Raw genomic sequence first — 24,889 nt, 5'->3', positions numbered from 1 at the left:
TGTGTGCCTCTGGAAGAGATAGGGAGAGAGTTTGTGTGTGTGTGTGTGTGGTGTGTGTGCATCTGTGTCTCCGGGAGAGAGAGAAAGAGATACTTTGTGTGTACGTGTATGTGTGTGTCTCTGGGGAAGAAAGAGAGAGAGAGAGAGAGAGAGAGAGAGAGAGAGAGAGAGAGTGTGTGTGTGTGTCTCTCTCTCTCTCTCTCTCTCCGGAAGAGAGAGGGAGAGAGAGAGACTGTGTGTGTGTCTCTCTCTCTCTCTCTGTGTCTGTGTGATTGTTTGTGTGTGTGTGTGTCTCCGGCAGAGGGAGAGAGAGGGAGAGAGAGAGAGAGAGAGAGTTTGTGTGCATGTGTGTGTGTGTGTGTCTGTGTCTGTGAGAGAGAGGGGGGGAGAGAGAGAGAGAGAGAGAATTTGTGTGTGTGTGTGCACGTGTGTGTGCGCGTGTGTGCACGTGTGTGTGCGCACGTGTGTGCACATGCGTGTGTGTCTCTGGGAGAGAGAGAGAGAGTTTGTGTGTTTGTGTGCATCTCTGGGGGGGGGGAGAGAGAGTTTGTGCATGTCTGTGTGTCTCTGGAAGAGATAGGGAGAGAGTTTGTGTGTGTTTGTGTGTGTGTGTGTGTCTCCAGGAAGGGGGGGGGGGAGAGAGAGAGGGAGGGAGGGAGGGAGAGAGAGAGAGAGTTTCTGTGTGTGTGTGTCTCTGGGAGACAGAGAGAAAGAGAGAGAGAGAGAGACAGAGGGATAGTTTGTGTCTCTGTGTGTGTCTGCGTGTGTGTGCATGTGTCCAGGAGAGAGAGAGAGAGAGACAGAGAGAGGCAGGGAGAGACAGAGAGAGTTTCTCTGTGTGCACGTCTCCAGGAGAGAGACAGAGAGAGAAAGAGTGAGTTTGTGTGCGTGTGCGTCTCCGGGGGGGGGGGGGGGAGAGAGAGAGAGAGAGAGAGAGAGAGAGAGAGAGAGAGAGAGTGTGTGTGTGTGTGTGTGTGTGTGTGTGTGTGTGTGTGTGTGTCTCCGGGAGAGAGAGACAGAGGGTGTCTGTGTGTGTGTCTACGTGTGCATCTCCAGGAGGCAAAGACATAGGGAGACACAGAGAGAGAGAATTTCTGTGTGTGTGTCTCCAGGAGAGAGAGAGAGAGAGAGTGTGTCTGTGCATGTGTGTGTGTGCGCATCTCCAGGAGGCAGAGAGAGAGAGAGAGAGAGAGAGAGAGTGTGTGTGTGTGTGTGTGTGTGTGTGTGTGTGTGTGTCCAGAAGAGAGAGTGAGAAAGAGAGAGCTTGTGTGTGTGTGTGTGCGCGTGTGTGCGTCTCGGGGAGAGAGAGAGAGTCTGTGTGTGTGTGTCTATGTGTGTGTCTCCGGGAGGGGGGGAGAGAGAGGGGGGGAGAGAGGGGGGGAGAGAGGGGGGGAGAGAGGGGGGGAGAGAGGGGGGGAGAGAGGGTGTGTGTGTGTGTGTGTGTGTGTGTGTGTGTGCGCGTGTGCCTGTGTGTGCACATCTCCAGAAGGCAGAGAGAAACAGGGAGAGAGAGAGTTTGTGCGTGTGCGTGTGTGTATGTCTCCGAAACAGGGAGAGAGAGAGAGAGAGAGAGAGAGCGAGAGAGATTGTGTGTGTGTGTGTGCGTTTGGGGGGGGGGGGAGTGTATGTGTGTGTTTGTGTGTGTGTGTGGCGAGAGCGAGCGCGAGAGTGAAGGCGAGAGCGAGCGCGAGAGTCTGGGCAAGAGCCAGCGTGAGTGTCAGGGCGATAGTGAGTGTGAGAGTCAGGGTGAGAGCAAGCACAAACAAGAGTCAGGGCAAGAGTGCGAGAGGGCGAGGTTGAGTGCCCGCGCGAGAGAGAGTCGGGCAAGAGAACGAGAGAGTGAGCAGCAGGGCAAGAGAGCAAGAGACAGAGCAAGACAGGGCACAAATCAGGGCGAGAGAGCGAGAGAATCAGGGTGAGTCAGGGCGAGAGAGCAAGTTAGGGCAAGAGAGCGAGAGAGCGAGCGGCAGGGCAAAAGAGGAAGGGAGCCAGAGTGATGGCAAGAGAACGAGCAAGAGAGAGTCAGGGTGAGAGAGAGCGAGAGAGAGGGCAAGAGCGAGAGCGAGAGCGAGAGCGAGAGAGAGATGGGTTCAGGGTGGGGGGGTCAGGGCGAGAGGGTCAGGGCAAGAGAGCACGACAGCTAGTCAGGGCGAGAGGGTCAGGGTGAGAGTACGAGAGTGAGTCAGGGCAAGAGAGTGAGCAAGAGAAAGCACGAGAGTCAGGGCAAGCGCTGGGGGGGTCAGAGGGGGGGTCAGGGCGAGAGTGCAAGAGAGTCAGGGCGAGAGTCACGACGAGAGAGTCACGGTGAAAGAGTGAGCGAGTCAGGGGGAGAGCGTGCAAGAGAGAGGGCAAGAGAGCGAGACTGAGCAGCAGGGCAAGAGAGCAAAACAGCAAGCGAGAGGCAGAGCAAGAGAGCGAGCGAGAGGCAGGGTGAGTCTGGGCAAGAGCACGAGAGAGGGCGAGAGAGTGAGCGAGTCGGGGCAAGAGCAAGAGAGCCAGCGGCAAGGTGAGAGAGCAAGAGAGCGAGTGAGAGAGCGAGAGGCAGGGCAAGAGAGAGAGCGCAAGGCAGGGCAAGAGAGCAAAAGAGCGGGTGAACAAGTGAGAGTCAGGGCGAGAGAGTGAGAGTGAGTGCAAGAGTCAGGACAAGAGCGAGAGAGCGTCAGGGCGAGAGAATCACGGCGAGAGAGAGAGTCAGGGCGAGAGTGCGTGAGAGAGCAAGCAAGAGTCAGGGCAAGAGAGCGAAACAGCGAGTGAGAGGCAGGGCGAGAGAAAGAGAGGCAGGGTGAGTCAGGGCAAGAGCGTGAGAGTGAGAGAGTCGGTGAGAGCACGAAAGAGCGAGCAAGTCGGGGCAAGAGAGGAAGTGAGAGGCAGGGCGAGAGAGAGAGAGGCAGGGTGAGTCAGGGCAAGAGCACAAGAGAGGGCGAGAGCACAAGAGAGTGAATAAGTTGGGGCAAGAGAGCGAGAGACCGAGTGGCAGGGCGAGAGAGCGAGAGCACGAGTGAGAGAGCAAGAGGCAGGGCAAGAGAGCGAGAGAGCGAGCAAGAGAGCGAGAGGCAGGGCGAGAGAGCGAGAGGCAGGGCGAGAGAGCGAGAGGCAGGGTGAGAGAGCGAAAGAGCAAGTGAGTGAGAGAGAGTCAGGGCAAGAGAGTGAGAGTGCAAGAGTCAGGGCGAGAGCGCGAGGGGGGGGTTTAGGGCGAGAGAGAGGGGGGTTTAGGGCGAGAGAGCAAGAGTCAGGGCAAGAGAGTCATGGCGAGAGCACGAGAGAGCGAGCGAGGCAGGGCGAGAGAGCGAGAGAGAGAGAGAGCCAGGGCATGAAAGGGAGAGCAAGCGAGTCAGAGCGAGAGATTCAGGGTGAGTCAGGGCAAGAGAGCAAGTTAGTCAGAGTGAGAGAGCGAGCAGCAGGGCAAGAGAACGAGTGAGAGAGAGTCAGGGCGAGAGAGAGCCAGGGCGAGAGAGAGAGGTTCAGGGTGGGGGGTCAGGGCGAGAGTGCAAGAGGTTCAGGGCAAGAGAACGCGACAGTGAGTCAGAGCGAGAGGGTCAGGGTGAGAGTGCAAGAGAGCGAGTCAGGGCAAGAGAGTGAGCAAGAGAAAGCGCAAGAGTCAGGGCAAGCGCTGGGGGGGGTCAGAGAAAGAGGGGGGGTCAGGGCGAGAGTGCAAGAGAGTCAGGGCGAGAGTCACGACAAGAGAGTCACGGTGAAAGAGCGAGCGAGTCGGGGGAGAGCACGCAAGAGAGGGAGAGTCAGGGCAAGAGAGCGAAACAGCGAGCAAGAGTCAGGGCAAGAGAGTGAGACAGTGAGCAGCAGGACAAGAGAGCGAGAGAGTGAGCGAGAGGCAGGGCGAGAGAGAGAGAGAGAGGGTCAAGGCGAGCCAGGGCAACAGTGTGAGAGTCAGGGTGAGAGTGCGAGAGAGGCAGGGCGAGAGCACAAGAGAGCAAGCAAGTCAGGGCAAAAGAGCGAGAGAGCAAGCAGCAGGGAAGAGAGCGAGAGAGTGAGCGAGAGAGTAAGCGAGAGAGCGAGAGGCAGGGCAAGAGAGTGAGAGCGTGAGAGCGAGTCAGGGTGAGAGAGTCATGGCGAGAGAGTCACAGTGAGAGAGTCCGGGCAAGAACACGCGCGAGAGAGAGCAAGAGTCTGGGCAAGAGAGCGAGACTGAGCGGCAGGGCAAGAGAGCGAGGGGGTCAAGGCGAGAGAGCGAGAGAGAGAAAGTCACGGCAAGAGAGAGTGAGAGAGAACATGAGCAAGTCAGCGCAAGAGCGAGGGGGGGTCAGGGCGAGAGAGAGAGGGGGTCAGGGCGAGAGAGAGAGAGCGAGTGCAAGAGTCTGGGCAAGAGTGAGAGAGCGCGAGTCAGGGCAAGAGTGCGAGAGAGTCACGACGAGAGAGAGAGTCAGTCAGGGTGAGAGCGCGCGAGAGCGAGTGAAAGTCAGGGCAAGAGAGTGAGACAGTGAGTGAGAGGCAGGGCGAGTCACGGCGAGAGTGCGAGAGAGGGTGAGAGCGTGAGAGAGAGCGAGAGTCAGGGCAAGAGAGTGAGAGAGCGAGCAAGAGTGTGAGTGAGAGAGCGAGAGTCAGGGCAAGAGAGTGAGAGAGCAAGCAAGAGAGTGAGTGAGAGAGCGAGAGTCAGGGCAAGAGAGTGAGAGAGCAAGCAAGAGAGTGAGTGAGAGAGCGAGAGGCAGGGCAAGAGAGTGAGAGAGCAAGCAAGAGAGTGAGTGAGAGAGCGAGAGGCAGGGCAAGAGAGTGAGAGAGCAAGCAAGAGATCGAGAGGCCAGGCAAGAGAGAGAGAGCGTGAGGCAGGGCAAGAGAGCGAAAGAGCGAGTGAGCGAGAGAGAGAGTCAGGGCAAGAGAGTGAGAGAGCGAGAGTCAGGGTGAGAGAGAGAGAGGGCGAGACCGCAAGAGCGAGTCAGGGCGAGAGGGTCGGTGTAAGAGTGTGAGTCAGGGCAAGAGAGCAAGCAAGAAAGAGCATGAGAGTCAGGGCAAGAGCGAGGGGGGGGTCAGGGCGAGAGTGCAAGAGTCAGGGCAAGAGCGCGTGCGAGAGAGCACGAGAGTCAGGGCAAGAGAGCGAGACAGCGAGAGAGAGGCAGGGCGAGAGAGAGAGAGGCAGGGTGAGAGCGCGCGAGAGAGGCAGGGCGAGAGAGTGAGAGAGTGAGCGGCAGGGCAAGAGAGCGAGAGAGAGAGAGAGGCAGGGCAAGACAGTGAGCGAGAGAGGGCGAGAGCGAGTGAGAGCGAGAGTCAGGGTGAGAGAGCAAGAGAGCGCTATGGCAAGAGAGCGAGAAAGAGATTCAGGGTGAGTCAGGGCGAGAGCGCAAGAGAGTGAGCAAGTCAGGACAAGAGAGTGAAGGGCAGGGAAAGAGATCAAGCGAGAGGCAGGGCAAGAGAGTGAGAGAGCGAGATAGAGCACAAAAGTCAGGGTAAGAGTGAGAGAGCACGAGAGTCGGCGAGAGCAAGAGAGTCAGGGCAAGAGTGCGAGAGAGCGAGCAGCAGGGCAAGAGTGAGTGAGAGGCAGGGCAAGAGAGTGAGAGAGTCAGGGCAAGAGTGAGTGAGAGTGAGAGTCAGGGTGACAGCGAGACAGCAAGAGTAAAGGCGAGAGAGAGAGAGAGGGCGAGAGTCAGAGCAATGGCAAGACAGTGAGAGTCAGGGCAGGGGGGTCAGGGCGAGAGAGGGGGATCAGGGCGAAAGGGTCAGGGCAAGAGCGCATGAGAGCGCGCAAGAGCACGAAAGTGCAAGTGTGAGAGTCAGGGAAAGAGTGAGAGCGAGCATGAGAGTCAGGGCAAGACTGCGAGAGGGTCACGGCGAGAGTGCGAGTCAGGGTGAGAGGGCGAGCGGCAGGGTGAGAGGGCGAGTGAGAGAGAGTCACGGCGAGAGAGCAAGAGAGTGTGTCACGGCGAGAGGGTCAGTGATAGTGCAAGAGAGCGAGTCAGGGCAAGAGAGTGAGCAAAAGAGTGTGAGAGTCAGGGCAAGAGCGAGAGGGGGCAGTCAGGGGGGTCAGGGCGAGAGAGAGAGAGCGCGCAAGTGAGTCAGAGCAAGAGCAAGAGTGAAAGACAGGGGGTCAGGGCGAGAGAGCGAGGGGGGGTCAGGGCAAGAGAGCGAGTGAGCGAGAGCGAGCGCAAGAGTCAGGGCAAGAGTGAGAGAGGGCAAGAGAGCGAGAGAGGGGGTCAGGGTGAGAGAGAGGGTGGGTTCAGGGCGAGAGAGCGAGCAAGCGAGCAAGTCAGAGCAAGAGAGAGAGAGAGTCAGAGCAAGAGAGAGTCAGGGCGAGGGTCAGGGCAAGAGTGAGAGCGCGAGTGAGAGTCAGGGCAAAAGAGCGCGCAAGAGCGAGAGAGAGCATGCGAGAGCGAGAGAGAGCACACAAGAGAGGGCAAGAGAGAGAGAGAGAAAGAGAGCAAGAGCAAGCGAGAGTGAGAGTCAGGGCGTGAGAGTCAGGGCAAGAGTGAGAGCGAGCGAGAGCAAGAATCAGGGCAAGACTGCAAGAGAGCAAGTGAGAGCGAGAGTCAGGGCAAGAGCGAGAGAGAGAGTGTGTGAGGCAGGGCAAGAGCAAGAGAGAGAGCGCAAGAGAGCGAGAGCGCAAGAGAGCGAGTGAGAGAGAGCCGGGTGAGAGCGAGAGAGTGAATCAAGGCAAGAGAGGGAGAGTGAGAGTCAGGGTGAGAGAGAGAGAGAGAGTCGGGTGAGAGATAGAGTCAGGGCAAGAGTCAGGGCAAGAGAGCGAGAGAGAGCAAGTCAGGGCGAGAGCGAGAGAGTGATCGAGAGTCAGGGCGAGAGCGTGAGCGAGAGAGGGGGTCAGGGCGAGGGGTGGTCAGGGCAGGAGTGCGAGAGGGTCAGGGCAAGAGGGTCAGGGCAGAGAGCGCGAGAGCGTGTGAGATCACAAGAGTGAGAGTCAGGGCAAAAGCAAGAGCGAGCGAGAGTCAGGGTGAGAGTGCGAGATGGTCAGGGCGAGAAGGTCAGGGTGAGAGAGAGAGTGAGTCAAGGCAAGAGATCGAGAGAGAGAGAGAGAGGGCAAGAGCGAGAGTCAGGGCGAGAGCAAGCGCCAGTGAGAATCAGGGCGAGACTGCGAGAGGGTCAGGGCGAGAGCGAGTCAGGGAAAGAGGGTCAGGGTGAGAGGGCGAGACAGCGAGTCAGGGCAAGAGATCAAGCGAGAGAGAGCGCGAGAGTCAGGGCAAGAGCGAGGGGGGGGTCAGAGAGAGAGAAAGAGCGCGGGGGTCAGGGCAAGAGAGTCACGGCGAGAGAGCGAGCAAGTCAGGGCAAGAGCAAGAGAGCGAGAGTAGGGGTGAGAGCGAGAGAGTGAGGGTGAGACAGGGCGAGAGCGAGAGAGAGCAAGAGTCAGGGCGAGATCAAGAGGGCGAGTCAGGGTGAGAGTGTCAGGGTGAGAGAGAGAGAGAGCGACAAAGAGTCAGGTCAAGAGAACGAAAGCGAGCGAGTCAGGGCAAGAGCAAGAACAAGCGAGAGGCAGGGCGAGAGCGTGAGGTCGAGTCAGAACAAGAGTGAGAGAGAGTCAGGGCGAGAGCAAGAGGGCAAGTGAGTGAGAGTGTCAGGGTGAGAGAGCGAGAGCGCGCGAGTCGGGGAAGAGCGAGAGAGTGCAAGCGTGTCAGGGCGAGAGAGAGCCAGAGTGAGCGCGAGTCGGAGCAAGAGAGCAAGAGTGTGAGAGTCAGGGCAAGAGCGAGAGAACGCGAGAGAGTCATGGCAAGAGTGAGAGTGTCAGGGCGAGAGTGAGAGCGCGCGAGAGGGAGGGCGAGAGCAAGAGGACGAGTCAGGGCGAGAGCGAGAGGTCGACCAAGAGGTTCAGGATGAGAGTGAGAGAGCGAGCGAGTCAGGGCAAGAGCAAGAGCTAGAGCGAGAGAGAGTGTCAGGGAAAGAGCAAGAGAGCGAGCGAGAGTCAGGGGGAGAGAGAGACAGAGAGCATGTCAGGGCGAGAGAGAGAGAGAAAGAGAGAGCATCAGGGTGAGAGAGCGTCAGGGCGAGAGAGAGAGAGAGTGTGTCAGGGAGAAAGAGAGAGAGCGCGAGAATCAGGGCGAGAGCACGCGAGGGCGAGAGAGAGTCAGGGCGAGAGCGAGAGAGTGCGCAAGAGTCAGGGCAAGAGCGAGAGCATGAGTCAGGGCGAGAGAGAGAGAGTGTGTCAGGGCGAGGGCAAGCGTGAGAGAGTGTGCAAGAGTCAGGGCGAGAGAGAGTGAGTGTCAGGGCGAGAGAGAGAGAGAGAGAGAGAGAGAGAGAGAGTCAGAGCAAGTCAGGGCAAGAGCGAGAGAGCAAGAGAAAGCGAGAGTCATAGTGAGAGCGAGAGCATGCAAGAGTCAGGGCACGAGCGAGAGTGCGAGTGTGTCAGGGTGAGAGCGAGCGAGAGAGAGAGTCAGGCCGAGAGAGAGAGTGAGCAAGAGTGCGAGAGTTAGGGTGAGAGAGTGAGTGTCAGGGCACGAGAGAGTCAGGGTGAGAGCACGAGAGAGTCAGGGTGAGAGCACGAGAGAGTGAGCAAGAGTGCGAGAGTCAGGGCAAGAGAGAGAATCAGTGTGAGAGAGAGTCAGGGCGAGAGCGTGCGCGAGTCGGCGAGAGTGAGAGCAAGAGCGTGCAAGAGTGTCAGGGCGAGAGCGAGAGAGAGTCAGGGCGAGAGCGAGAGAGAGTCAGGGCGAGTCAGGTTAAGAGCGAGAGTCGGGGGAGAGCGAGAGCGCGCGAGTCAAGGCAAGAGAGAGTCAGGGCGAGAGAGAGTGTCAGGGTGAGAGAGAGAGTGTCAGGGAAAGAGAGAGAGAGTGTCAGGGAAAGAGAGAGAGAGTGTCAGGGAAAGAGAGAGAGAGTGTCAGGGAAAGAGAGAGAGAGTGAGTGAGAGTCGGGGGGGAGAGAGAGAGAGAGTCAGGGCGAGAGAGCGAGAGAGCAAGAGTCATGGCAAGAGCAAGAGTGTCAGGGTGAGCGTGCGCCAGAATCAGGGTAAGAGCAAGAGTGAGCGATAGTCAGGGCGAGAGAGAGAGAGCAAGAGAGTCAGGGCGAGAGAGAGAGAGAGAGAGAGAGAGCGCGCGCGTGTCAGGGCGAGAGAGACAGAGAGCGCGCGTGTCAGGGCGAGAGAGACAGAGAGAGAAAGAGAGAGAGAGTCAGGACAAGTCAGGCCAAGAGCAAGAGAGAGCGAGAGAGTCAGGGCGAGAGAGAGAGTGTGCCAGGGCGAGAGAGAGAGCGCATCAGGGTGAGAAAGAGAGAGAGAGAGTGTCAGGGAGAAAGAGAGCACGCAAGAGTCAGGGCGAGAGCACGCGAGGGCGAGAGAGAGTCAGGGCAAGAGTGAGAGAGTGCACAAGAGCATGAGTCAGGGTGAGAGAGAGAGAGGGAGAGTCAGGGCGTGCGTGAGAGAGAGAGTCAGGGTGAGCCAGGCCAAGAGCGAGAGAGAGCGTCAGGGTGAGAAAGAGTGTGTCAGAGGGAGAGAGAGAGAGAGAGAGAGAGAGAGAGAATGCGCGAGAGGGTCAGGGCAAGCGCGAGAGAGCGTGAGTCAGGACGAGAGAGGGAAGGCGAGAGTCAGGGTGAGAGAGAGCGTGTGAGAGTCAGGGCAAGAGCGTGAGAGCAAGTCAGGGCAAGAGCGCGCAAGAGTGTCAGGGAGAGAGAGAGAGCGCGTGTCAGGGAGAGAGAGAGAGTCAGGGCAAGTCAGGGCGAGAGAGAGTGCGAGAATCAGGGCGAGAGAGAGTGCCAGGGGGGGAGAGAGAGAGAGAGCGCACGCCAGGGTGAGAGAGGGAGAGTGAGAAAAAGAGTGTCAGGGCAAGAGAGTGAGAGAGAGAGAGAGAGAGTCAGGGTGAGTCAGGGCAAGAGTGAGAGAGAACACAAGAGTCAGGGCAAGAGCAAGAGAGCGAGAGCACACAAGAGTCAGCGCGAGAGCGAGAGCGCGAGAGAGAGCGTCAGGGCGAGAGAGCGAGAGAGAAAGAGAGAGAGTCAGGGCAAGAGCAAGAGCACCCAAGAGTCAGGGTGACTGAGCGAGAGTCAGCAAGAGCACAGCGAGAGCGCGAGAGAGTGTCAGGGCGAGAGAGCGAGAGAGTCTGGGAGAGAGCAAGAGAGCAAGCGAGCGAAAGTCAGGGTGAGAGCAAGAGAGCAAGCGAGCGAGAGCACGAGAGTCAGGGCGAGAGCAAGAGAGTGAGCGAGAGTGCGAGAGTCAGGGCGAGAGCAAGAGAGAGAATGTCAGGGCGAGAGTGTCAGGGCGAGAGAGAGAGAGTCAGGGCGAGAGTGTCAGGGCGAGTCAGGCTAAGAGCGAGAAAGCGCTAGAGTCAGGGCAAGAGCGAGAGCACGCGAGAGTCAGGGGGAAAGAGAGTCAGGGTGAAAGTGTGCAAGAGTCAGGGCAAGAGCGAGAGTGCAGCAAGAGCGCGCAAGAGTGTCAGGGCAAGAGAGAGCACGAGAGTCAGGGCAAGAGCGAGAACGCGCGTGAGAGGGCGAGAGCGAGTTCCAGGGAGGGAGGGAGGGAGAGAGAGAGCCAGGGTGAGAGAGGGAGAGAAAAAGTGTCAGGGTGAGAGAGAGAGCATCAGGGCGAGAGAGAGAGAGAGAGAAAGAGAGTGAGAGTCAGGGAGAGTCAGGCTAAGAGCAAGAGAGAGTGCGAGAGGCACAGCGAGAACGAGAGCGCGCGAGAGTCGGCAAGAGTGAGAGAGAGTGAGTGTCAGGGCAAGAGCGAGAGTCAGGGAGAGAGAGCGAGAGAGAGTCGGGTGGGAGTGAGAGAGTGAGTGAGCGAGAGTCTGGACGAGAGAGTGTCAGGGCAAGAGAGAGGGAGAGAGTGTCAGGGTGAGTCAGGCTAACAGCGAGAGAGAGCGCAAGAGTCAGGGCGAGAGCAAGAGCACGTGAGAGTCAGGGTGAGAGAGAGTCAGGGCAAGAGCGAGAGCACGCAAGAGTGTCGGAGAGAGCGAGAAAGAGAGCGAGAGAGAAAGAGGGAGAGAGTCAGGGCAAGAGAGAGAGAGTCAGGGCAAGTCATGGCAAGAGCGAGAGTGCGAGAGTTGGGAAGAGTGAGAGCGCGAGCGAAAGCATGCAAGAGAGTGTCAGGGCGAGAAAGAGATACAGAGAGAGAGTGTGTCAGGGCAAGAGAGTGAGAGAGAAAGAGAGAGAGAGTCAGGGCGAGTCAGGCTAAGAGTGAGAGAAAGCGCGAGAGTCAGGGCAAGAGCGAGAGCGCAAGCAAGAGCACGCAAGAGAGCCAGGGTGAGAGTGTCAGGGTGAGCGAGCGAGAGCGCGACAGTGTGAGGGGGTCTGTACCAGCAACTGGCATAGAGCTGTTTGTGTGAGTGCTGAGTGTGTTTGTCCATGTTGATCTGTGTGACCAGCCATGTATATATATATGTATGTGTGTGATCTTGTGGGTATGTACTTGGAATACATCTTCAGCCTTGCTACTGGTTAGACCTGGGGACATGGAGCTGCAGCAGCCTTGCCCCATCAGGCAACCGGGTTCAGCCTCCTTACCTAACACTTTCTGGCACTGTCCCTCTCAGACCTACCACTGTGGCAATGGGAAATCAAGAAGTGCTGTGAGTTTTCAACATGAGGGGTTTTGCTTCTCCAGCGGAGGCAGTATAAATGGTGCAAGTCTGATGGCTGCACATGTCTAAGTTACTCATCAGGCTGGGCTTTCCTGATTTGCTTTCCCAGCTGCAGGAAAAATTGCTGGGGAGGGGAAGGCGTGGAAAATCCAGAAGATTCGACAGTTCCAAGTGGAGTCATTCTCTGGGCTGCACAATAAATCATCTTCTCTTTTTGTCACTTAAGTTTGCTACAAAACATCTCTCTTTTCCTCTTCCCCTCCCAACCCCCACACCTTGAAAAAACATCATTGTTCTTCAGAAGCTGGACTTCAGCTAGCTCCTAATGGTAAAACATAGGCAAGCTTGACCCCTGCTCACTTCAGGCACCAAAGAAGCAATGCTGTCATCTGTGACATACCCACACACAGCTGAGTGAAACCACCGATCTTGCTCACCATCAAGCATGCAGGGCCTACCTTTATAGGGCATCTGAGCACGAGTCTTCAAGTACATTTTACTGTTTCTCTTGGTTCTCACTCTGTTGACCTTATACCCCAAATTGTTGCAACGATTCTTCCGGCAGCTCAGGCAGAGGCCCTTTTCAAAGGCTTCCTTTGTGTTGCAGCGGTAGGCCACGCTTGGCTTTTCTTCATAGAGGAGGGAGTCAATGAAGAGGTGAATCGATCGTTCATGAGAACATTTCACTAGCTGATCCACATCTTCAAAGAAAAAAAAAATATGTACATATATACACACACACACACACAAGTAATGATCTAAAACCCTCAGCAATGTCATCAGCAGGCAAGAACCTCTATTCAAGAACCAAGCTTTATAGGGAGGGAGGGAGGGAGGAAGGAAGAAAATAAATCACCACTCCCACACACCACAAATTTCTGTGCCTCTCAATAAGATCTCTACTTGTAGGAAACCTACATGCTATTCAAGATCTCCCTTTAGATGTTACACTGTTTGTTCCAGAGTAGCCTTACCAGCAAAGCCTTTTTCTGCAATCAGACGTAAAGCCTCTCCTAGGTTGCAACCTGGCTGGAAACCTCCACCATTAGGGTAAATATCAATGTGTCCAACAGGCTTCTGGATCCCAATGCTGCGATCTGGAGAGCCTCGAGTGTAGGTGTGTAGGACATCCACAAAGTCAGCATCATCCGGGGAGAGGCGGGTGAGGGCATCAGCATATTCAAAGGTAGGCCCAGCAGGATCCAACCCTTCACAGGACAAACCACAAAAGCATGACTGAAATGATAGTCTGGCATTTGTAATTGCTCTCAGTCCTTTAATAATCTCATCTATCACATTGGGCTACAATTTTATTTATAGTGTCCCTATAGACATTAGAGTATGTTCATAAAGTAACATTCATACATGCAGGAGGATCAAATACACTTATTTGAAGTACTGTCACTATTAAAAAGAATTCTATGTAAATATATGTAAAGCACAAATAACTTCATAGATGTAGTGTTTACAACAGACAGGAGAACTAGTAAGTAAGTATTTTCTAAATGTTTTCCTCTTGTCAACTTTTTGGAAGTTTAAAATTTCTATTTGAAGTGTCTGAAGTGTCTTGCTGCTAACTCCCTTCTAGGAGAATGAAGGAGAAAATGTAAATGAGAGCTTCACTGTCTGCATGCCTAAGGGGAAGAGGATTATGATGGTAAATTTTCAAATTGCATCAACACTGTAACATCAAAAATACTTTGACCTATTTTGACAGTAAGGAAGAACTTCCATTCATAAAAGTCTTCACAAACAGCTTCTGTTACTGCATCATCTCCCATGCCATAATAGCAAGAACATACTTGAAATGTGGCTGAACTCAAATGTCCTCATAGGACACAATTTCCCTGCAGAGCTCAGCTGGAGACTGGGACCTGGGTCTGCCCCTCTGGGTTAGCCTACCCCAGTATAAGCAACCTCAATACAAAGTTCTCCTGCCCACCAGTGCTGCCTTCACTGACTTCTGCCACTAAGACTTCCGGGACCACATCCCATTGCTCACTGTGCTCAAAAGTTATGCTGCTTTCATAGGGAACCTGGGGAGAGTCCCCGTCCTGGGCACTTAGGGAGAACTTTGGGAATGTAATGGAGGACTATGGGTATTTGAATGCTTTAGGACTCTGACTCTCAGGTGGCAGCAGATCAAAATGGGATACTTGCAGCAGGCCTCACACCCAGCCACCCACAACTGCCCCTTGACAGGGACAACCAAAGAGCTGGGGAATTAGCTCCCAAACCACTATGGTTTCCAGACTAGCACATCAGTGTACACTGAAATTGGTGTTAGTTCAAACCACACTGAGAACTGATGCTGCTTCACATGTACTTTAGTTGCTGCTGCCATAGGGGTGGCAACCTTTGTGAAAGGAACAAAGCAAGTGGCTGAGAAAAAGAGGAAAGGGGCTAGTGCTTCAGCCATCTGATTTTAATCTGCCATCCCTAGACAGCCAGCCCTTAACAATGACACTGCACTCTGGCTCTCACCCATATCCCCAGCTATGCCTGCAAGCCGGATCTGAAAGCACAACCAAACTTGTGTGAAATGGCTCTGGGTGCAGATAGGAAGGGAACTGGGCTCTGATTTCAATGCTACCCCCAAATTGTCTCAGCAATGAAGATACCACAGACAAGTGATTTGCTTAGCCTCATTTGCTGATGTTGGTATTTCCCTTGCCATCAAGATCAGTGTTCAAGGCAAAGCAGGGCTCAACTCTAGATGCTGCTGTTGTATACCAACATAAGAGTGGCTATACTAGGGTACACAAGCCTGTCTAGCTCAGTATTCATTCTCCAACAGTGGCCATAAGTTGACACCTAGGTAAGCATAGGAACAAGGCAAGCATATATGTACTTCCCACCCCTTCCCAATTCTCTCCTAGTATTATTTGCAGCCTAGAGGATTTCTTCAATCTGTTGTGATTTATCTATCTAGTAATGCACAGCAGATCTCCCTTCCAAGTACTTGTCCAGTCTCCCCTTGAACCCATGTAAAATTCCTGCATCCACAACATCCTTTGGTAGAGTCCCATTGCCCTCCACTCATTACATGAAGAATCACCTCCTTTTGTTTGTTTTGAAACAGCTCCTACTAGCTGCATGTGATGGCCCTAGTTCTTGTGCTAGAAGAGACAGTGAACAGTTGATCTATGTCTACTCTTTTCCAAGCCACTGAGTCTGTCCCTATTCAGTCATTCCTTGTACAGAAGCAAATCCAGATCTCTGACCACCCTTGTTACCCTTCTCTGAGCCTTTTCCGGTTCTACTATGTCTTATATAAACAATATCAGCCCTGCAGACTCAAAGAAGAATAAACACATAGCCTAAGTACTGACAATATAGCAACAATTATTCTGGCAATTTTCCAAGGGAAGGTAATATTTCAGCAAGAGAGAGATGGGACACTCCATTTTCTCAATGACCATATGTACTGATAGGTTTTCTTACCAGTAATTCTGTTCACCTTCTTCTTGGTCAGACTCCCAGCAATCCCAGCAGCATGAGCACCCAGACTGTACCCCAACAGGTGGACATTGTTGAGAGGGTAACTGAATTGTTCCTACAGGAGAAAGTTTTGTTTAAAGTTTGAAGTCAAAGAAGGAAACACCAGAAGAAAGGGGGAAAAATTATGATCTGAAGATCTGAAGAACTAGAATTTCCCTTCAAACTGTGAACAATAACAGACCCCCTCCCCCCCCCCTCCAAACACACACTAAATATACTTAACATAACTTGGTTCTGTTTTCTGGTATCTCCTTAAGGCACTAGAAAAGGTATTTAGGTGCATAAGCAAGGCAAAATCTGAAGTTGAGTTAGCTCACTTGAGTTAACATACTGGAGGTAAAATCCTTGCAGAGAGGAGTGTAGAATTAGGAGCAGAAGAGAGGGCAAATCTCCACTAATATTTCTTTACCAATATAGAGATAGTAGTGTATTACATCAGAGGTTTTCAGCCCCCCCCCCCCCAATTTCTGGATCCCCTAAATGCTTTCCAAATGCAGGGCAGACTAATAGTTTCCCATATGCTGACTGCTGTAAAATGCATAGGAACCTGCCTTTCATAGCTACCTTTCACAGAGCCTTTAGAAATAGCCCATGGACCCACAGGGCTCCATGAACCACAAGGTGAAAATTTCTAGGCTGTATTATCAAAGGTTTTCTTGTGGAGATAGCCATAGGCATAAAGTCAGGATTTCACCAGTTCAGCAAAGGACTGTCACAGCTCAACTACATCTACCCTACAGGAGTCTATTAGCATCATAGTTCTGTCTCCCAGGACTTAATACAGAGCCTGTATGACACATATGACTATATGTCTTACCTCCATCCAGTCAATAAACATTGCAACATCCTTTCCCACCAGCTTAGTGTATGTAGCAGACACTGGGTAGTGCTGCTGGGCTCGAATTAGCCAGTTGACCACAATGACATTTGAGTCAGGCTCTCTTCTGTACAGAGCATCCACCAGCTTCGGAACCCAACTTTCATACATTCCTGTCACCTGATTTTAAACAAAAGGAGATGTCTTATTATCTGTGGCATGTAGACACCTCAGCTGAGATATCTAGGACTGTCTGTCAAGGATGAAGCCAAACATAATTCCCCCAAAAGGGATTCCTCATCCTTCTTACCGTCCACCCATGGATCACCACAAAGGTTTTACTGGTATGGTTGAAGTTGCAGCGTGCCAAGGTGTCTTCCTGACCAGGAACCAGGTAGCAGACATCCTCATCAGGCTCAGCAGGTGTCCGTAAGGAAAATTTGCTCTCGATTCCCTCAAAGTTCTTCTCTGCTTCTGCTGTGCAAGAACGTTGGAAAAAAGATAGCGGAATTGTTCTGGTTTAGGAGAGCAAATAGTAAGTGAAAAACAACAAAAACAATCACAGGTATGATGTTGGACGGAGGTCTAAAATGGGGCACTTGATTTTCATTTACTTCAGTGCTCTTTTTGCACCACACTTATGTAAAAGGGAACTTGGAGGATTAAAACTATTCCCACTTGAAAGCCCCAGCCCCTGCTAGAACAGTGAGAATCTGGCCAGTTGTCATATGTACAAGTTCATTTTAGCAGTTAGTATTTTCTCCATTATATTATTAATAGGAAACCTGTGAATTACTATGGTGCTGTGGAAATCTGCTCAAGAGTGCCAGTGTATGTGGGGAAGCAGAAAAGTTCCTACCAAACTTTATTGTATATTTTGGTGGTACATCTTCCACATCAGTTCATCACTAATCACTCTTCTTAGGCTCTTCTTAGCAATGAGGAGTTGCAGTTCACTAGAAACAGCAGTTGTAAAATCACCATTGTCTTATGCAAAGTGTGCATCTGAGTTTGCACCAACAAAAATAAACAGCAGATGAGAACATCAGAAACCCATTAGGGGAATTTAACTGAGCTGAACTAAGCAGAAATATGTATCTGAAATAATATTGCCTTTGAAACAATCAACTCCAAGAAAAATCTTCCTCTGCTTAAGGCTATTTTGAATCCAGTGAGAGAAAATTAAATACTGGCAGTAACATAACATGTGATGGGCTATACCTGAAAGGATCGTTTCTTCCTCAGAGCACTCCCCCTGGCTTCCAGAGTCAAAATATAAATTGTTCTTCCTGTTCCTGACAAGGTGGAGGAGTGACTTTAGACTTTATGCTCAGTGTCACATCAAAGTAACATATCGTTCACTTCTGTAACAACTGCCTCCCTTGTCTGGAAGGGCCCCTTAAAAAACTAGAAACTGAAATACCTCCCTTTTTTAAGCCTGATTCAGCACTTAAGCGCACAGCTAATTACAGGCTCTATTAAATAGAGAGGTACTTAAACATACACTTCAATGATTTTTCTGAAACCAGGCCCTACTTTGGCAGCTACCATTTAACAAATACTGACCGCCTGTTATCCAAGTGCAGCTGAAACCAGGCCAACTCTGTCCTTTTCAGTTTCCTGGCATCATACCCACCAAGGTTTCACAAACTTCTAAGAACACATTAATGAACTGCTCAGAGCCACTATAGGGAATACAGAGGGACAAGATGAGGTCCTTGTGCTAGACATGCAAAACAGATTTCCACTCCCCTTCTTTTCTTGTTGCAGAAAGGATATATCTGTGTGTGTGTGTATATATATATATGGTGTATCTGTATTTTTCCATAATGCTGTGCTGCACCACTCAGAGGCTATATCTATAATGAACTATTCATTGTTTTTCAAACTGAAGTCTTCTGGCTTCAAATTACCTTATTAAGCAAGGGACTTAAGACACATGCCTGACCTCACTCAGCACTTAGGTAGCTGTACAAAATCTGGGAGGATCCTGTTGTGCTTAGAGCTCCACAAAGACATGGCATAAAAGTAACAAGAACTGTTTACTGAACAGAGGCAGGCTGTGGAGTGCTCATCATTGGTTTTGACCTTGACTGCACTAAATTGATTGGCTGTTACACCAGTATAATTATACAGTATGTTGGTCCCCTTCCGCACCTTCTCTCCCCCAAGTACAGATGCAGTTTATCAGCAATAAAATGCTTTTTCCCTAACCAGCAGAAGGATTCACATAATGGTAAAAATAAGACTTTGGCTACTGAAAACAAAGTAATCTAATATGCTAACCAAATTTGCTTGCCCCTTTACTAAATATTTTGCAGGCTCGAAATTAATGCCCTTCCTGAGAAAGTAATCTTTTTAGTGCAAAATTCCCTTTCTGAAACAAGTCTTTAGAGTTACACTATATTATTTCTTTTTAGCTAGGAAAAGGAAAGCCCAAAAGGCTGAATAGTTGTTGGTTAAGCATCAACTATTTAACTTTTCACAAAGCAATTAATTGGTAAAAATCTTGAAAGGAGCAAGAACACCTTTCAACTGTAAAATATGCAGTAACTCACAGGAAAAGACTTTCAGTTATGTATATTCCTGTTTCACACAGGAAGGCAAACAAAACCAGTCCACCTGCTTGCTAGCTATACCATTTCCTTTCATATTTAGGAATAGTTTCCCTCCTTCTTTCCCTTCTACCTATTGGATAATCATCCAAAATCTAAATTAAAATTGGCATCTGCCTTGTAGCATGTTCTCAATCACAAACATGCTATAATTTGCAAATAGCTGAGAATATCTTCCAGTTTGTTACAAACTTAACTCCCCAAAAATGTTCTTACTTCAAAGTGTATGTTATTAACAAGGAAACTTTGCAATATTGTAGCATCTTCCATTGGAGAGGTGCAAAGTGCTTCACAAACATTGACATAAATTCAGTCTCAAAAATCTTTGGGTGGGATTTAGGGCATAGGAGCTATTCAGCCAGCACTGAAATGCAGTCACCTCTGGCAAAGTAACAGCTGTAGAACAATAGCCCATGAATTAGGAAAATGGCAAAAAAATTACTCTGCTGAGTTGGCTATGCTGCAGGAAGAATATGGGAAGTCAGAAGAAATTACGACTAGCACCTTTTTTGCTTGCAAAAAGTGTCATAGTATCTAATGTACACACATGCTCAGTTCCCAGCAGCAAGATGCACTCTGGATGATAGAAGTTTAAGTGTGCTGGGGCCCGTTACTGATACTACTCCCTAATGATATAGTAATTAAGAAGCTGTTCTCCAAGATCACCTGTGTTTAGCTTTGCAAATTCTAACTGGGTCACAGCATGATATGATCTGGCTGCACCTGACTAAAATTAGAATATGCTGTGATTCTGCCTCATTGCCTACTGTTTGCAGATTTTACTTTAGGTTTACAATATAGATGCAAGCAATAATTTGTATGTGCACCGCACACATATACTGACATCTATGAGTGTACCATGATTTAAAATTATAGCAGAGTTCTACCGGCTAAAACCAGAACCAACTAAGAAACTACACAGCGTACAACTTCAAAAGGCTAACACTTGCCAATTCCAAAACTGTCCCTTATAAGCAGTATTTTGGTCCCATTAGGAAAATAATCAAATACCTACCAAATAGCCACCACTTTCTTAAAGACACTTGAGCAGAAGCGCCATGTGCTCCTCTGATTGGTTGGAGTTTTGACACACAATGGGTTGCTTTTATCCATTACAGAGCCTGCTGGAACCATCTGTGACTGGTCCAGGGCAATTCATAGCCTCTTCCCACACAGGGCACCCTGCAGCCCCCTGCTACCCAAACCCTGTTGGATATAATAGCATTTGCTTAGCACTAGTAGCTAAATTTACTGAAGCCTAAGGCCGCACATCACTGAACTTTTCCCGAATTTGTTTGAGCCAGTTCGAACAAGGAGAGAACAAGGAGATAAGAAAGTAACAAAACAGCTTCAGCAATGATCAGCGAGTACCATAACTCTGCCTGGAGACAACAGGGAAACCAACCAAGAGTGAAGAAGCTACTACTTGTTGAGCAATCATTGGTGCAACAAATCAGAGAATGGACAAAGAACTTAACCCATAGGAGTATAAATACCCAGGGAATTTTCCATTCGGGGTCCCTCGGAGGAGGCACCCAGCTCAAGCTGTAATACTAATAAAAGCATCTTATAAAAAGTTATTTTGTATCTTTTGGATAAAGCAGAAACCTAGAGTCAAACCCTGTTAAGTACACTGGATTGAACAGTTTCCCTAACAACCTTGCCTGTTATGTCCAACACAGATGTCTGGAATTAGCCCAAGACAATAAATCACAATCACTGTCATACTCCACAGTAACAAGGAAAAAGGGATGCACAAGAAAGCCATACCATACCCTTAGTCCTCGGGGCAGGTAGAAAGGACGAATAGGCTAAATTAGCATGAGTATGTACACAAACCAATCTTAAACGGCCAACAGCTCTAAATTTAGTTTTGTAGGAAATTAGAACTACCCCAAGACAGACGGTAGGATTGTCCCCAGCAGAAGTTTTGTTTGGATGACAGTTAGTTGCACCTGGGACTTATATTCCATCAGACTGGTCTCTTGGACAGGGATGAGCGGTTAACCAAATATGTGTTAACTTTACAAGCTTCTTTCCGAAATGCATGGAACCAAGCCCAATGGGCTCAGACAGTACCTACAGAAATCAAGGTACATGATACTCAACCTGGTGATGAGGTTATGATTAAGGTACACAGCAGAAAAAATAAATTTGAACCAAAATGGGAGGGCCCCTATATGGTATTATTAACCTCTTATTTTGCTGTAAAGGTCACAGGGAAGGATCATTGGATCCATCATTCCCATGTCAAGAAATTACCAACTTCCCAGGAGAGCGGGACCTCTACCCTGGAAGATAAAGCCATTCCAATTCCCAAAAACTGAAGGAATGCCCAGTACATGCCACTCTTGTTTCCTTTCCAGGGCCACGTGGACACGTGAGTCACCGGATGCTTTTGCCAAGCCAATCGTCTCAGAGCGTAAACGAAGGACATTGCCCTCACTGGTGTCTTCATCACCCTTACAGGAGTGCCTTCCTCCCGAATGCTGCTCCAAGGGGGGAAGGACTGAGATTTCACCAACACAGGTGGCTCTGGGTGACATGTAATAATTGCAGTCCTTGTGACCCTCGGTGTGACCAGTGTTACTGAGGCCAGTGGATAAATAACCCTCAAGGTTGCAGTTGGGAAAGTGTAACTAGGCCAGGGGCGGCAGGACATATTAACTGGTGTTGTTCCTGCCCATTACATCAACCCCGGGCTATAGAGGCTAGAATATGTTCATTAACATTATCGGCTAACTAATGACTCTATTCAAATTATCAAAATGATTAGGCTGCTAATAAGCTTACTATTTGGATGGCCCATTCCAAACTATCCGTAACAGAGCCTGAGATTATGCTAAAATTAGAACTAAAATCCACCCAAGCCCCAGAACACGGTCGCACCAAAAGAGGTAGCTCAAACCCTAATCTACCAAGTAACACAAAATTATACCCTAGAGGGTAAGTGGATAAGTAATCTGTTCACCAATTGGGGACTTTCCTCATGGCTGAGCAGCCTATTAAGTTCCCTAATTAAGATATTCTTACCAGTAATAATCATATTGTTATTGGCATGTTGTGTTATTACCTGTGTACGTGATTGCTTACAAAATATGTTACTGCATTCTATGCAAGGATACCGGAGAATGCTCAAACAGGAACAATTATAAAAGGGCAGGGATGCCCACAAAAAAACAAAAGGAAGGACTGTTGGATATAATAGCATTTGCTTAACACTAGTAGCTAAATTTACTGAAGCCTAAGGCCGCACATCACTGAACTTTTCCCGAATTTGTTTGAGCCAGTTCGAACAAGGAGAGAACAAGGAGATAAGAAAGTAACAAAACAGCTTCAGCAATGATCAGCGAGTACCATAACTCTGCCTGGAGACAACGGGGAAACCAACCAAGAGTGAAGAAGCTACTACTTGTTGAGCAATCATTGGTGCAACAAATCAGAGAATGGACAAAGAACTTAACCCATAGGAGTATAAATACCCAGGGAATTTTCCATTTGGGGTCCCTCAGAGGAGGCACCCAGCTTGAGCTGTAATACTAATAAAAGCATCTTATAAAGAATTATTTTGTATCTTTTGGATAAAGCAGAAACCTAGAGTCAAACCCTGTTAAGTACACTGGATTGAACAGTTTCCCTAACAACCTTGCCTGTTATGTCCAACACAGATGTCTGGAATTAGCCCAAGACAATAAATCACAATCACTGTCATACTCCACAGTAACAAGGAAAAAGGGATGCACAAGAAAGCCATACCATGCAAGTACTTCCTGCTTGTAAGAGATTCTGGTAAACTTTCTTACAAGTGTCTATGCTCATGCTATGCTTTTCATTCTCCAGCATGCTGTTGATAGCCTGACAGCCTTGCCTCTGCTCCTTCTTAAAAATATATCCTTACTGGAAAGGCCATGTCACAACTGCTAGTAGGTCTATCCCAAACACTGCCATAGCAAAATCTGGCAGCTCATCACCTAAAAGCATAAGTCTGGTGTGACTCCTGACTCTGGATTTACACTGGTAAAAATAGAGATCAGAATGCATTCCTAGAAGTGTTATCTTTTCCTGGAACATCAATGTTATCTTCACCTAGAACATCTTTTTTATGCTGTTTATTAAAGGCTCTGGGTTTCTGGAGAGCTGGATCATGCGTTCTCTGTGGTTTCAAAACATCTTTTTATTTCATTGTGCAAGAGATAACGTGAGACTCAGGACTTGGTTAGTTTTAGGATGTTCTTACAACCTGTTCTTATATAACCTATTCCTATGGACAACTAATGCATTCATTAAGAAGTCTGTAGCAAAGTGATTCCTGGAGGGGTGAAAAATACTCTTCCCAACTTGCTTTGGGAAGAAAGGTAATTATCTCACTTCATGAAATTCAGACATGATTATGAAAAGCACTTTTGATTACCTCTGATGGCACAAGATTGGATTCAAGATGAAAATACATTCCTTTGGCTGTGCCCTAACACCCCATCCATCCTCTTATTTTTGAATATTTCTCTCCAACTTTCTTATATACAGAGGACATAACAAAGGGATCCACAGTGAAAAAAGTAGTTTCCATTTTAGTTTCACTTAGTGGCTATAACAGATGCATTCACATTTTCTTCTAATGGTATGGACTTTTAAAAATGCATTAATCTCTCACACTGTGTCTAAAAGTGAGACCCTGACAGGGCATGGCTAACAACTTTGAGAAGTAATGAACTACTATTCCCAGCATCTTTGTTCATTAAAAGCTGCAATTATCTTATGGATTAACCAAGAGAGCATTAGCAAACATCTACTATGCAATGTGTGCACATGTTCTACTTTAAATATCCTGGGGGGTGCCTACACACAAATAGAGGTGCAATCATATGTGTATATATAGTCATTGTGAGAGTATACCACTCTTCAAACTTTATTCTAATTGATTCTGTTTCATTGAAGGCATAACTACAACCTAAATGTGTTATGACATTGATGAAACTCAATCCTGCCTTATACAAATGCTGCTTTACCACCAAGAATGATAGTAAGTTGGGATGCTGGACTCCTTTGCATAACTGAGGGCCCTGACCCTGCAAATTGCTGAGTGACTAACATGGTTCCACCACTATGCAGCACTCTGGAAACCCAACACTCCACTTTAGTCCCCTGGTGCAAACCAGCAGGGCTAGAGAGCTGCGTACTCCGAGTAGATCCTACACTCCTCAGGACCCGCAGCCCTCAGGCATGTGAAAAGCCGCACCGGTGCAACAGGGAGCCTGGATCTTTCCCTCGGATCTAAGCGACACAGCTCGCAGCTAGCTTTGCAATTACTGGGGGGGGGGGGGGTGCTCGCTCCCTCCTGCCGGGTCCGGCCCGGGAGCGGCCCCGCCCGTGGCCTCCCGCAGCAGCCCCGCATCGGGGTGGCTTTGGCCCCACGCTCCTGGCGTGCCTGCACGCACGAGTTCCTGGCGGTCACCAGCCAGGCCCTCCCCTGCCCGCGCCATCTCGCACACCCCCTGACCCGCTCCTGGCGGGGCTGCCCAGTGCACAGCCCCGGTCTGAGGCAGCCACAAGGCAACTGGAACAAGCCTCTTACGCACGTGTCCAAAGCCTCCTTTCCCCCCTCCCCAAATGCACCCTCCCCGCCATGCCTGCAACAGTTGCCCTTGCATCTCTCCCTACCCTCCCCAATTACGTCCTGCATGCCCAGCGCCCTCCCCCCCCGCCCCAAATGCTCTGAGATCCAGGATCGCCCTCAGCACCCTGCTCCTGTCCAGCGCCCCCAGAGCCCGTGCCCTGTTCCCCCCCGTGTATACCACCCGGCCTCCCCTAACATCCCTTTCTCCCTCTCGCTGGCCTCCCGCCGGGCATAGCTGTCCAAGGGATGGGGACTTACTGGAAGCGGTGGCTTGGGTCGCGTCCGGAGCTGCGCGGAGAGCAGCCACCCAGTGCAGCCAGAGGCAAAGGGCTGTCAGCAACGCCTTCCTTTCCATGCCACCTCCTCTCTCTCCCTGCGCTCTGTAGGCTCGGTGCAGCAGGACGGAAAAGTTTTGGTGAAAACAAACAAAAAAAAAATCACTTAATTAAAAACAGCAATCCGAGTCCCAGAACAAACTCAGATGGCAGCAAATCCCCGACTCAGGTAGGCTCCCCCTCTACCACTGCAGGCGCTTTCCCTGGGTCCTTATATGAATGCAAATATGCAAATATGGCCCCGCACTCATTGGCTGTGCAGTCATGGGGGCGGAGGGCCGGCCTCAACCCCAAATACCCGGAGGCTTGTGCTCGGGACACTTTTCTACAGCGCAGTGGATACCAGCGCTGCCCATCACAGGACTTTAAGGGCACGAGCACACATGCCGTCCCCTCCCTCCAAGGACCCCCCCCCCCCCCATTCAGTGCTCGGGCACAGACAAATGTCCCTTTACCGAGCACATTTTGTGTTTCCTCCAACTGAGCAGCAACACATGTAATTGAATGCACAGCCTCCTCTTGTTTTGTTTTGTTTTTGCTTTTTCCTCTGATGGCCC

At 50.4% G+C, this 24,889-nt stretch overlaps 1 protein-coding gene across 6 annotated transcripts in view; it reads right to left on the bottom strand.

The window, feature by feature from the left end:
• The window catches only part of LOC135324183 (lipoprotein lipase-like), a 38,308-nt gene extending 13,765 nt beyond the window's left edge, over positions 1–24,543 (bottom strand). For 5 of the 6 annotated variants that reach the window (XR_010385543.1, XM_064499902.1, XM_064499905.1 and 2 more), the window contains exons 1-6: positions 24,256–24,543; positions 16,079–16,245; positions 15,769–15,948; positions 14,895–15,006; positions 12,425–12,658; positions 11,909–12,151 (exon numbers count right to left, since the gene is read on the bottom strand). Coding sequence is in view for 5 of the 6 variants with exons in the window: in XM_064499902.1 (XP_064355972.1) it covers positions 11,909–12,151; positions 12,425–12,658; positions 14,895–15,006; positions 15,769–15,948; positions 16,079–16,245; positions 24,256–24,352 (1,033 nt within the window). In the remaining variant the exon portion in view is untranslated. The remainder of the gene's footprint in view (positions 1–11,908; positions 12,152–12,424; positions 12,659–14,894; positions 15,007–15,768; positions 15,949–16,078; positions 16,246–24,255) is intronic. The other variant, XM_064499903.1, reaches the window with a different exon arrangement.
• Positions 24,544–24,889: the final 346 nt, after the last annotated feature.

Source organism: Dromaius novaehollandiae, chromosome W (assembly GCF_036370855.1).
Source record: "Dromaius novaehollandiae isolate bDroNov1 chromosome W, bDroNov1.hap1, whole genome shotgun sequence".
Lineage (NCBI taxonomy): Eukaryota > Metazoa > Chordata > Aves > Casuariiformes > Dromaiidae > Dromaius > Dromaius novaehollandiae.
Note: the sequence above shows the minus strand (reverse complement) of the source record. Positions and strands in the feature narration are given on the sequence as shown.